The sequence below is a fragment of the Aspergillus karnatakaensis genome (genome assembly GCF_047715665.1).
Source record: "Aspergillus karnatakaensis strain CBS 102800 unplaced genomic scaffold BJY04scaffold_23, whole genome shotgun sequence".
Lineage (NCBI taxonomy): Eukaryota > Fungi > Ascomycota > Eurotiomycetes > Eurotiales > Aspergillaceae > Aspergillus > Aspergillus karnatakaensis.
In genome coordinates, this window is record NW_027395735.1 from 1 (window position 1) to 12827 (window position 12827).

General features: G+C 51.7%; 6 protein-coding genes across 6 annotated transcripts; 2 read left to right on the plus strand and 4 right to left on the minus strand.

The window, feature by feature from the left end:
- Positions 1-123: 123 nt before the first annotated feature.
- On the plus strand, positions 124-1865 carry BJY04DRAFT_188296 (putative toxin biosynthesis protein). Its single transcript, XM_073711194.1, has 4 exons — positions 124-446; positions 508-646; positions 696-804; positions 854-1865. Exons 1-4 carry the CDS (start codon positions 249-251, stop codon positions 1743-1745), a joined length of 1338 nt encoding a protein of 445 aa, XP_073571347.1. The 5' UTR covers positions 124-248; the 3' UTR covers positions 1746-1865.
- BJY04DRAFT_188298 (ceramidase) lies at positions 1866-3432 on the minus strand. The gene is made up of 4 exons (XM_073711195.1): positions 3191-3432; positions 2943-3129; positions 2372-2888; positions 1866-2306 (listed from the first exon to the last, which is right to left on the minus strand). The coding sequence occupies exons 1-4, from the start codon at positions 3275-3277 to the stop codon at positions 2132-2134; spliced, it is 966 nt and encodes a 321-aa protein (XP_073571348.1). The 5' UTR covers positions 3278-3432; the 3' UTR covers positions 1866-2131.
- Positions 3433-3849: 417 nt separating this feature from the next.
- On the plus strand, positions 3850-5711 carry BJY04DRAFT_54888 (putative mitochondrial carrier protein). Its single transcript, XM_073720616.1, has 2 exons — positions 3850-4072; positions 4141-5711. The coding sequence occupies exons 1-2, from the start codon at positions 4009-4011 to the stop codon at positions 5091-5093; spliced, it is 1017 nt and encodes a 338-aa protein (XP_073571349.1). The 5' UTR covers positions 3850-4008; the 3' UTR covers positions 5094-5711.
- On the minus strand, positions 5284-7362 carry BJY04DRAFT_54853 (uncharacterized protein). The gene is made up of 3 exons (XM_073720615.1): positions 5863-7362; positions 5741-5806; positions 5284-5683 (listed from the first exon to the last, which is right to left on the minus strand). Exons 1-3 carry the CDS (start codon positions 7186-7188, stop codon positions 5474-5476), a joined length of 1602 nt encoding a protein of 533 aa, XP_073571350.1. The 5' UTR covers positions 7189-7362; the 3' UTR covers positions 5284-5473.
- A 1396-nt stretch (positions 7363-8758) lies between these two features.
- BJY04DRAFT_217989 (putative prefoldin subunit 1) lies at positions 8759-9299 on the minus strand (the record flags this gene model as incomplete). Its single annotated transcript, XM_073716204.1, has 3 exons — positions 8759-8924; positions 9032-9198; positions 9270-9299. The coding sequence occupies 3 exons, from the start codon at positions 9297-9299 to the stop codon at positions 8759-8761; spliced, it is 363 nt and encodes a 120-aa protein (XP_073571351.1).
- Positions 9300-9674: 375 nt separating this feature from the next.
- Positions 9675-12816, minus strand: BJY04DRAFT_217990 (exosome catalytic subunit DIS3; the record flags this gene model as incomplete). The annotated part of the gene is made up of 2 exons (XM_073716205.1): positions 9675-12565; positions 12621-12816. 2 exons carry the CDS (start codon positions 12814-12816, stop codon positions 9675-9677), a joined length of 3087 nt encoding a protein of 1028 aa, XP_073571352.1.
- Between the last annotated feature and the right edge of the window lie 11 nt (positions 12817-12827).

Consider the following 12827-nt stretch of genomic DNA (forward strand, 5'->3'; position numbering starts at 1 on the left):
CACGTCCCGTCATGCGCCTGCAGTGCCCTCGGCGGGTGAACGCAGCTGGCCTTGAGTCAAGGCTGTCCCCAAACCAGGGAGCCTCGGCTCAATTGACGCAACCCACTCTGCATCGGCAAGTCACCTCGGGCGATCCCGATCAATACCCCAGGCGGGTCACCCCCATTTCCTTCTTAAACATCGGGACCCCAGTCCTCTCATAATCTACACCCTTGAACATAATCTTCTTTCAGGCATTCGACAGCGCAATGTCCTCATCTGGCCCCTTTCGCGTCCTCGAGCATGTGATTCCTTGCCAGCACATTCGCGAATATCCAGGCGCTGTTGCGGACGAACAGGAGGATGTCTTGAATTTGGCGGTGAAACAGTACATCCCCTTAGATAACCCTAATCCTCAGCCTGGGGATGTTACAATTCTTGCCGCGCATGCAAATGGCTTTCCGAAGGTATGTTTGTTTTGGGACCGGCGATAGTTCGTTTGCACTTGACAACTAACAACTCGATCAGGAGCTTTACGAGCCCCTATGGGAGGAACTGTATTCGCGATCGAAAACCAACGGATTCCGGATTAGAAGTATATGGATGGCAGATGTTGCGCACCAAGGGCAAAGCAGTGTAATTAACGAAGATCAGCTAGGGAATGACCGTGGGTGACATGCATCTACATGGTGACCTGAAACTGATTATTATAACAGCTAGCTGGTTCGATCACCCGCGCGATCTCCTCCACCTGGTCAACGTGAAGCGCAAAGATATGCCCCGGCCTATCGTCGGAGTTGGGCACAGTATGGGCGGTGCACACCTGTTGGTCTATCTCTTGCGCCGTTGTAACTCAGTAACTAACTTCCTCAAGAGTTCAATTAGCTACAATGCACCCACGCCTCCTCCACAGCCTCATCCTACTAGACCCCGTCATCCAACGCCAAACCACACAACTGGACGCCGCCGACTTAGGCAAGCAGAAACTCGTCATTGCTAAAACCACCCAGCTCTCCACCTATCGTCGCGACCAATGGCCCTCGCGCAAAGCTGCGGCCGAAGGCTTCAAGAAGAACCCATTCTACCAAGCCTGGGATTCACGCGTCCTTGACCGTTGGGTCAAATACGGCCTTCGAGATCTCCCGACAGCAATCTATCCCAATAAAGAATCCACATCTCAACCATCCAATAAAGCAATTGCAGATACTCCCGTGACGCTCCGCACAACGCTCCACCAAGAAGTCTTTACCTTCTCCCGCCCGAACTATGACGGTCCTCCAGGCTTCGCGACCCCCGTGAACAAAGTTACCCACCCCGATCTCGATCCCGACCACCTCGGCTCCTGGCCTTTTTACCGCCCCGAGCCCTCGCGCATCTTCGCACAACTTCCTCACCTCCGGCCCAGCGTCCTCTACATATTCGGCGGGAAATCAGACATGTCTCCACCCACTATGATCGCAGATAAACTCGCACACACGGGGACTGGGCTCGGTGGGAGCGGCGGTGTGGTAGCGGGTCGTGTAAGGGATGTAGTGCTGACAGATAACGGACATCTTGTTGCGCAGGAAGCACCGGTCCAGTGTGCTGAGGAGGCATCAAAATGGCTTGGGCCCGAGTTGCAGCGGTGGAGAGAGGAGGAGAAAGCATTCCGGGATCAGTGGAGTCGGAAATCAAAGCTTGAGAAATCGACTATTGATCCGCGATGGAAGGAGCATGTTCCGGCTCCGGTGCGGCCGAAGAAGGATGGGTCCAAGGCGAAGTTGTGAGACGGGGCTTAATATTGTCTATATACCCAGACTAGACCATCTAGAACATTGGCCGACATGCGAAAGTTGGCTACTGGCTCATATTTCAATTCCAGAAAGACTTAGGGCTTGTGAAGTAGAAGGACAAATACTAAAATGCCGCATTGATGGGTATTTTGTCTATATACTCGTGCAATGCAACCTTCTGATCTAAGGATATCGGGTTCCAACAACACCACGCCGGAATTGTCTAGGGCTCAAAAATAGAAGTAACGATAATAACTCGGATGTGGGCTGAAAGGTATCAGGTGCAGTACACAGGAAAATGCGGGAATAGAGAACTCCGCTCAGAGTCCAATGAGGGATGAATAGTTAAAGCGTAAGTGATAAGCTGTGTGACCAGTTTCTCAGAGCGACTTCTTTGCACTACCGTTCGCCGTACTCGACTTTCGTACGACTTCGGGAATATTCCAGATATGCGGCCACCATAGGTAGTATTCTTCCTGCCGTTGGTTAAGGCAATGGCGCAACCAAATGCCCCAGACGATGTACAGATATGCGCCGGTGCCAGTCATTAGATGCCTGTACAGGTCCTAGTTAGTACTCAATCAGGTCCCTCGTGCGTATGCGTATTGAGATTGACTCACCACCAGCCATGGCCTTCGAGAAAGATACCCCAAGGAAGGCCCACCACTCGACGCCAGCGTCGTAAGGTACTACAGAAGTAATTGTCTAGGTTCCAGATAGCGAATCCTCCGAGGAAAATGCTCAGACCAAACCCAACCATGAACCACATTGTCTTGAGTGTCTTCAAATCTCGAACATTCTCGTAACGCTGCCTCTCTTTTGTGAGGACGGGGAGTCCCTGTTTTTCCCGTTCAAGTCGGTCCTCTTCGGTCGAATTTCTCAAAACAGGGCGCAGCTTCACTTCCATAGTGTACATGCTTCGTATCAGTACGGTGGCCGTGAGAAGAGCGTATGCGTTCTGGTGGAATAGCGGGTCTTGGAGGTAGTGGTAATATAAGGTGATGAAGACTGCTAGGAATGTGAGGAAACCGGCGAGGTAAACTCGATAGGTAGTCGATCGCGAGTACGAGAAAGAAGCGTAGCACATGAGACATGTGGTATAAATCATGGACAGTTCGTCGACTAGTTGCATTGGATCTACATGCCGACCGGTTAGTTGTCGTCTTGGAGCAAAAGATCGGGAACACCTGCACTTTAATGTCGAGTGGAACAGGAAGCTGCCCGTTCCTACCACAAGATAGCCGTAGTAGGCCACCTGGAATATTGTATCATGACCATTGCGCCGACAGCTCAGAATACCCCTCACTCCGAGTAGCATAAACAATAGGTTTGTCAATGTATTGACGATCTCGGCGGCATAGATTGTCGCATAGTAGTCCTAGGGTTTATGATTAGTCTCGGACTCGCCGTCCAGCCCGTACAACGCATGATGCACTCACCTCTTCACACCAATTTAGGGTTGAGGTAACAGGATGCCAGTAACCCTCCTGAGCAGGCGGATACGGAAAGGAAGGAAGAAGAGGCATTGTAGCGGAGATGTAGATCCGCGGGGATCCGACGATGCCTCTTTTCCGTACGGCAGTACTGAGGGGGAAGTTGAGGAGGCCAGGGAAATGTGAAAATATAGAAATAAGAATAGATAGTCACAGCCAGGTGGATGTTTTAGGTGTACCTGGAGAATGCAAAGCAGAATTAACGTCTCATGGTTGGAGCAGCAGGAACATGGACCATTCCACCGGGCAGCCTTGTGACGTCGACAAATCAGGGCGATCGGCCGTTTGCGATGCCCACCTCCGCAGCTTCCGACGAACAACTCCGGAGAAATGTTCCAGTTTGGTCTTGATCTGTAGCGAATAATGAACCCAATATAATAGTGAAAGAATGTAAATTCTATATAAATTCGGTCAATAAGCTCAAATCGCCAATGGCAACATGCCAATACTATTGTATCAGCCAGGACCCCTGTGCGGGGAAGGATTACAACCCCAATACCGATAAGTTACGAGGCACATGTGGCGGAAACAACCAATCAGCGCAGAGCCGCGATGACTTCATCCAACGCCTGAAAAAAATACTCCGACCTGCCCTACAGAAGTCACCGCAAACACCCTCACCCATTCATCAGGCTCATTCCCCGCCCTGCTGGCTCTGACATGCGCTCGAGGCCGCCTCCGAATTGACCGTGCTTCTCTCCGTCCAACCCGCCCTTGTCCAACAGTGAGATTCCTGGGACATTCCCCGTGGAAGCCCCGGAGCTATGGCGAACAATGCCAGTGCCGGTGCTACATACACATCTCCGCCGGCGAAGACAGTCTCCAAATGTACGTACAACCCCATTATCTTCTGAAACGTCTTCTCCAGAACTTACCTAACAATCCCGAACTCTCAGCCTCAAAGACAACCTTCCACTTCGGCGCCGGCCTTCTCTCCGGCCTCACATCCTCCATCCTCCTGCAACCAGCCGACCTCCTCAAAACCCGCGTCCAGCAATCCCACCACCACGCCTCTCTCCTTTCGACCGTGAAAACGATCCTCGCCTCTCCCAATCCCGTTCGCGGCCTGTGGCGCGGCACCCTCCCCTCCGCTCTCCGCACAGGCTTCGGCTCAGCCCTATACTTCACCTCCCTCAACGCCCTCCGGCAGGGCCTCGCAACACCAACACCACCTCTCCCTAACGCTAATGGCACAATACCGTCCTCCACATCCTCCTCCGCCCTCCCGAAACTTTCCCACACTGCAAACCTAACCACTGGCGCCGCAGCGCGAGTCGCCGCCGGATTCGTCATGATGCCCGTGACGGTCCTGAAAGTCCGCTACGAATCAGACTACTACGCCTACCGCAGCCTGTACTCCGCTGGTCGGGATATCCTACGCACAGAGGGTCTCCGCGGGCTCTTTGCTGGATTCGGCGCTACCGCCGCGCGAGACGCACCCTACGCGGGGTTATACGTTCTTATCTACGAGCAATTAAAACGAAACCTTGCCGCCGCAACAATGCCATCCTCATCGAACGCTCAGAATAGCGACCAAACACTCTTAAAGCCTACTTCCTCTTCATCTATAAATTTCGTCTCGGGTGGGCTTGCCGCGTCCCTTGCAACAGCCATTACGAACCCCTTCGACGCAGTCAAAACCCGACTCCAGCTTATGCCCGCTAAATACGGGAATATGGTGCGTGCCGTGCGGATCATGATCCAGGAAGATGGCGTGCGGAGTCTCTTTGGGGGTCTTGGATTGCGGATCGGTCGGAAGGCGCTGAGTAGTGCGCTTGCGTGGACGGTGTATGAGGAGTTGATTCTGAGGGCTGAGACGAGGTGGGCGAAGGAGGGTGTTGCGATCTAGTGTGATCTGACTGATTGATATATGTACTTTACTTCTGGGTCCGTGATGTACTATTAACTAAACTACTGGTGCCGCTCTGGAGATCTGGATGGAATAAGGTTCTGAGAACGTGGTCATAGATCGTTTCATTCATTCATGATGTATCATATATAGCGTTCGTTACGTTTACCATAGCAAAAACAATCACAACTCATGACGAAGACATCCAAAAACAGGCACAACTCAATCCGTATCTGGGAGCCAGATTATCAAAAGCGAGCGGCGAAGGGGAATAAATCATAAATATAAGCAGAGATGGATATAAGTGAATGGAAATGGAAACAAAGCCAGGCGCAAATTTGAAACCAACCCTCCAAGCGTTCGTCGGGCGTAAAAACTGATCAGGTGAAGATCCATGACCGCCGGCTAGGACTCTTCTTGCGCACAAGATACATCTTGTCCTTGTTGCGATCGTTGACCTTGAGCTCGGTGAGAGAGCTAGAGGTCTGGGTGACGAGCTTGCCTTCGCGTAGGCGGCGGGTGTGGGCGAACAACTCCTCTTGCATATCCTCACTAACCCAGGTCTTGATGATAATGTAGTTGCCGTCGAGCTACAAGATTAGGTTAGTTTTGTGTCTCATGGTATGTGCAAGGAGGTATGAACGTACCTCATCCCAGTCCCAGGGGAGCTGGTAAGCTATCAGGGTATCGGGAAGGAGATGCTTGCGGTGGACCTAAAACTCGTTAAAAGATGTCTACACTGCGGGATGGATGACGAGGGTATATGTACCTTGATCCAGGTAGCTTTGCGAGTTTCCTCCTCCTTCCTTTCTTCCTTTTTCTTCTCTTCCTTCTTTTCCTCCTTCTTCTCCTCCTTCTTTTCTTCTTTCTTTTCCTCCTTCTTGCGGTTTTTCTTGTTTATTATATCTTCGATCTCCGCTTCGGTGTATCCGAACTCGAATCTCAAGCGATCCCTGAACTCCTTGTCGCGGCGTTCCGCTGCCTCACGCTCGGCGATTCTGCGCCGCTCTTCAGCCAATTTCCACTCATCAATGGCAGCCTGTTTCATCTTGGCTTCCTTAGCCTTCCTCTCCTGCTCTGCGAGGGCGAGTCGGGCTTCTTCGTCTCGGATCTCCTTCTTGATCCGCTCGCGCTCCTCTTCTTCGTCGATCTTACGTTGTAACTCCTTCAGTCGTTCATGGCGTAACTTCTGGCGCACCTCTTCCTGTTCAGCAGCCTGCTTTTCGGCCTCCTCCAGTCGCTGGAGCCTATACCGGCGTTCGGCCTTGCGCTTTTCCTCTTCTAGGCGTTCGGACTCCTCGTATTTCTGAAGTCGTCGTAGACGATCACTTATATCGTCCTCGTATCGGTCCTCCTCCTCTTTGATGAGGCGGACCTCAGTCTCGCCCTTTTGGCGAGCAAGCTGTCGCTCAAGACGCTCAATCTCCTGTTGTTGGCGGAACAGCTCAAAATCTTGTCGCTGGTCATTCCTTTCGAGCATACGCTGGTCGATAACGAGGTCGAAGTCACGCGCCGGTTGTTGAACGAAAGGTGATGCATCACGGGAGTGCGAGACGCTCGTGCTGGCACGAGGACGACGGCGGGAGCGAGGCCGTAGGTTGGTCTCATCCTCGGACTCGTAAGGGTCGAGATAAGTATTGTCTTCGAGGCGATGGGAGGACTGTTCACGGTGCTGCTTGCGATTCCTGTTGGAACTCTGGTTCTTGGATTCGTTTTTGATGTCGACAATGACGGCGGCTGGCTGCACACGCTCGATTTGCTGGCGGTCACGGTCTCGCTCACGGTCCCGGTCACGATCACGGTCACGTTCTCTGAAGTCCCTCGTATCACGTTCACGCTCTCGCTCTCGCTCTCGCCGATCGCGCTCTTGGCGGGTGGTGCGACGGGCGCCGGTAGAGGCTGAACGATGAATTCGCACGTCTTCGTGCATGGTGTTCGGGGCAGCAAGGTAGGTGGTGCTGTATCCGGGGCTGAAGCGGGTGCGGGAGTGGGAGCGTCTCCTGTGATGCCTGCGGGGAATCTCCATCATTGAGGTATCGGACTCTGAGAACTCGGACTCAGAGTCGGTAATGATATCACGGCGGTGTCTGGGCATCTTGAGAAGAGGATCCTGGAATATATAGAAAGATGAAGGATAAAAATACTGCGTGACAGGAACACGAGGGCTAACACAGGATACGAAATTGAGTCACGATGAATATGTAGCCTTGAGGGGTGGGGGCGGCAAAGGAAGAGGAGGGGGAAGGGCTCCTCAGGGCAGGCTGAATAGCCAGGCACCAACCAAGTAGATTGGTGAGAAGAGGGATGGAATAAGCAGCGATAAAATCAGATCGATCAGGGGAGAAAGAGAGAAGAAAAGAGGAGAGCAGAGGCAGAGGCACAGAAAAAGCACCCCTCCCTCATCGTCTAAGGCTCAGCTGGGGGTGGGGGATTGGGCGGCTGATATGACGAAACCGGATTGTGCAGGTGGCTGGGTGCACACTGCAAAGGAGAGGAGAGGCTCGCTCTGCTCCATCTTGAAACACCGTTGGGCTTTTAGTTTCTTCTTTAAGGTTTGGTTTCTATTCTTGACGTCTGATAGCTGTCTCTTGACCTCTTGTTTACCGCCAGCTGAATTGGCTCTCCATCCATCATCGGCACTCCCAAGGAACAAGACGGTTCGTCCCGCAGGCGCTCTCAAGAGTTCCACGGTAGGACAGAAGATGGATGGATGACTTCAGCCTTGTCTATTCTTACAAGATATCATTTGGCATTTAACATCAAGTGTTATTAATATAATAATGCAGCCCAAACAGGGCCATTCGCCAGAGAAACCAGGTCCACTCCACTGACCTCAGTGGCTCAGCCTTGACTTCCCCTCCAAATCGCAGTTACGGTTTAGGGCCTGAAGGCTGAAGAGGCCAGAACGAGACTGCTGAGAGTCTAACCTGAAGATCTGACAAAATTCCGCTCGTCGCACGAAACCTAAGCCTGCCTCACTACTACTGACACTTTGCACTGCAACGGCAGTTCCGTCCATCCGTCAGATTGCTCCATTGCCGCATCCTTTGTATGATTGAGCCTCATTGTCCTTGCTTCTCTAGTCTAAGCGCTTACTTGATGCATGCACTCAGCATATTGGCATCGGACTAGCGGGCACCAGTGCAAGAATAGGCATGAGCATGTCTCACTTCTTGACATTCCAACAGATGCCAACGGGTGATGTCATCTTTAGCAGTATATAAATGCACCGTATGATGCAAGGTACCTGGACTGTACCTATATAATCTAGTGATGTACAGAGCAGGTGAAGTGAATAACCAGTAGATAATAGAGCGCTACCAACCATCAGGCGCCTCATATGTATCAAGCAGTGGCTCTGCTCGCCTGCCCCCGTCTTTGGTTGTTAGGGCACTACCTAGTAGAATGTAGCACCACAAGCGCCCCCGGGCCGGCTGCAATCACCTTGTACAGAATGCCAACTCATGGTCGAACTTACCAGGAGGTCGATACTACACAAGTAGAGTAATTCGAAGGTGGAAAGGGCCCTAAACGGGAGTCCAGAAAGCGAATTCCTTCAAAGCAGACACCAGCTTTTGACTTCGGCCAGCACCCGCGTTCGAACACTTGACCATGCCCTATTGGATAGGTATACCCCTCGACATACACGATATAACGACGCGACATCACGCCCTCCCAGACTTCAAGATCTGCTCCAAATTCTCCCGACTGTTCTTAAACGTCATCTCCAAGTAGTTCATCCGTTTCTCCAGGTTTTCAATCTCAGATTTCAGCTCTGTGCTCTCTGTCGATATCCGCTTGTCAACAGTTGCTCGTGGGACCGCAACAAACCTGTAATTCATAACAAATATATATCAGCCAAATCGTCCTCGCTCAATTTCACAGGCCAGATAACTTCTCGCAAGCCGAAGTAGACTGTATGGGAAGGTAGCACTCACATCCGCCCAACACCCTCATAAACCTTGGTTTCAGTCGGTAACGATCCAACCTCCTTTGATGTGAGTTCAAGCATACGGATTTCGCGCTGTTTCGAGGTCATCTGGGCCTTTGTGATGCCGATTTGTTGTTGAGAGGTTATGACTCGGGTTTCGATCTCTTGGAGGAGCTATACCAAGAAAAGATCTCCGTTAGCGACATATGGCGCAATTGAGGTCATGCATGCGGTGCTGGGCCTACCTTCTGGAGAGCTTCGTTGGGGATAGACATTTTGGTTGCGGTGGGGGGTTACGTGAGGGGTTGCGGTGTCGTTGATGGGGGTGAAGGGTAGTAGTCGCTGATGCGGGGCGGATATCGCGCGGCTAGCTAAAGGGCTAGGAGAGATTGGCTTCAGCAGAACAGCACAGTATGGTGGGCTAGGGGATGTATGGTGTTACAATTTTGTGGTTGCGGCGATGGATCTCATGGGGAACTCTTATCGATTTGGGGCCGACGTCGTGACTGCCTCAGGCCGCAGATCCTACATCTCCTGCTAACTACTGCGCAGCTCGCACTTATCATGAGTAAACAGGTATATACCTCGCTGTCGAGTTTGTTTTCGTTATAACGTATGCTTTTTATCCTAATTATTGATTTACTCTAGCGTTACTGCAATATCAATATCCGGACCCTCCTCTTTCCGACACCGCGTCCACTCTCCTCCTTCACGGAGCTAACATTGACCTTGACCCTTTGGAAGAGCTCAACATCCATCATCCTTCCTTCCTGGCCCTTTTCAGATACCTTGAGCGTGTACTCTTCCGGATCAAACTCACTGTCCCGCCTAGTCACGAGCTCTCTCCGCTCCTCAACAGACCTCGATGCTGAATCTCCTGGGAGAACAAAATCTTCTAGCCGGACAACACCCTCAATACCAAATCGAGGCACAAAGACCACGACTCCGTTTTCGAAAACACGCATAACATATCCGTCTTCTTCAATACCCGTGTCGATGCCATCTGCGGCGAGTTTCTCACCCCGGGCTTTGAGTGCTTGCCCGACGTAGTACTCGATGCTGGCACGGCCGGCGTATTGGGCATTACGGTGTCGGTAGTTGATGTTGCGGCAGATGTCTTCCAGGCGGTTGCGAGTTATGGATCCCTCTATCGTAGCCCGGCCATCTTCACCTTCGTAGTTAATTGCCGACGCAAGTTGGCGATGAACAAGAAGATCCGCGTAGCGGCGAATAGGGGATGTGAAGTGGGTGTAAATCGGGGAGGCAAGACCGTAATGGCGGAACTCAGATTCGGCATGAGCACCTGCACCAAAATATTCGGCCGATGTCATACAGCGGGTTGCTAGAATTCGGACAAGAGTATTGAAGAAGGGGTTTTCCGGGTCCACGCAGCGGTCAAGAGAGGCAGCCAAAGCGCCGGACGAAGAGACGTCGAGACGCATGTCGCGCTTCTTGGTGAGTTGGTTAATGAGGTCTTCGAAGTTTTGAGGCGGCGGGGTGGCGTGTCGCCGGAGCATGGCGGTTTGGGGAAAGGTGTTGTAGATCTTTGAGGCAACAGTGATGTTGGCGTGAAGCATAAATTCTTCAACCAGGCTGTTTGTTGCAAGCATAGCCTTTGTCTTGACGTCTGCGAGGGGGTCACCAACTTCGTCGCTGTCTGCTTCAATACGGACCTCTGGGGATGCGAGGTTCAATGCACCGGCGTCCATACGCTTCTGGCGTAGGATCTTGGAGAGGTGGAGCAGCGTTCGCATGCTTTCAGTTAAGTCATCGGTCTTGGACGGGTCATCGATTCGGAGCTGCGCTTGCTCATAACTGAAAGCTTCGCGCGACCGGATCACAGACTTCGTGAAATCGGCAGAAATGACCTCAGCCTCTGGAGTCATCTCCCACAGAACTGAGAACGCATAGCGCTCCACATAGGGCTTGAGGGAGCAGAGATCCGTACCGAGGAGATGAGGAAGCATGTCAATACGCTTGTCAACCAAGTACACTGTCGTTCCACGAACACTGGCCTCAAGATCCATGGCGTTATTTGGTTTCACGAAATGAGAGACGTCTGCAATGTGAACACCCACTTCGAAGTTGCCATTCGGCAGCTTGCGCGCGTGGAGAGCATCGTCAATGTCCTGACAGCCCGGAGGATCAATACTGCAGATAAGAAGATCGCGGAGGTCCCTGCGTCCCTTCCAGCCAGCGTCTTCAAGGCTTGTTGGTACTCGCCAATCATGGCCCTCTGAAGGAAGGCAGTCCAGGACAGATTTCGGGAAAGGCTTATACTGAACATCCCATTCAAGCAGCAACGCTTCCGTTTCAGCACCCTTTGTCTCCAACTCTCCCAATGACCGGATGAAGTGCCCAGTCGGATAACGCGAATCGCGGCCCCAAGAATCAATAGTGACCAGGATTCTTTGACCCAAAAGATCGCCAGCTTGTCGTGTTCGAACACGAATTTTGGGGACCTTCTTGTCCATGGGAAGAACGAAAATATTCTGCTGGCGTCGACCCGCTGATTGAGAGCCTGTAGAGCCCGAGTCAACGGTCCCAACATATTGCCGCCAATTCCTTTTCACGACGCCAACAACCTTCGCTGTCGGCTGCGGTCGTCCCTCGAGATTCTTCCCATGAGCTTGTCTGACCTCTTCTTGGAGCGCTTTGCGCTCCCTTTCCGTTACAACAACTTCGTTATCCTCAGCATCTGGGTTGTCATTCTTAGTGATAGCTTCCTCATCCACAATCTTTGTTGATGGTGACTTCCACTGGTCTTTGGGAAGTACTTCAATCACAACGACATCTCCGGATATGGCTCGATTGCTGTTATGCCGACCCATGATAATGAGAGGCTTATCGAATGCCGCCACCTTGATTTGTCCTTCAAGGTAGTTGTAAGGGGAGACATTGAAAACTCCTTGGTGTAAATTTCCAGCCCTAAGACCAGTCATCATCTTCGACATTGAATAGTATTCTGGGTAGAATAGTTCGCCGCGGGCACCCTTCGCTTCCCTAGCTTCTCGGGACTCGTTGATCATGTCGAGAAGTCGGTCCGCGTCTTCGAGACCACTCACGTAGTTCTCCAATGACAACGCCTTAACATCTTCCTCCTTTGCCTTGCGCAGGTTTTCCTTGTCATCCGTAATGACTACAATGGCCGGAACAGCTTTCTCCTTCTTGCTCTGCTTCGTGACCGCACGTAGATGCTCCATGTACCATTTTGCTACTGTTCTCACGGCTCGGTCGTTTCGATCATTTATCGACTCATTTTGGCCTCTCCTAACGTGCGTTTCGAGCCGAAATTCGTTGAAAAATAGGTAAAAGCGTTTCTCATCAGTTTTGATTAGCGCGAGCAGGCGGTTGTACAGCGGTAGAGACTGGTTCTTGAGCTCTTCGAGGACGGTCTGGAGGATAATGACGTCGTAGAAAGCTCCCGTATGTTCAAACAAATCCATACCATTCAGTAGCGCATTTGTATCTGGGATTATATAGTGTCCGCGGGGGAAGGCAGTTGTGCCTGCGGGGTGTTCCGAAAGGACGAAAGGTACGACTATATCGGCTCGCATTAGTGTGCTTAAATGTAAAGATTCAAGAAAAGTCCTTACTGTTTCCATTTGCATCCGTTGGCGCGACTCCCGGACATACTGTGCAAATCTTCGACGAGCACGGAATATCCTGTCTCAGGTAGAGCTCACGAACAATCTTTTGCACCTTTCCACTTTTCGTTGAGCGGACAAAGACTTTGCTGGTGACATTTGCTGTGCTAGGGTCAGCAGAGAAATCCCGTCGAAGGCTCTTCATCTTTTCCGGTA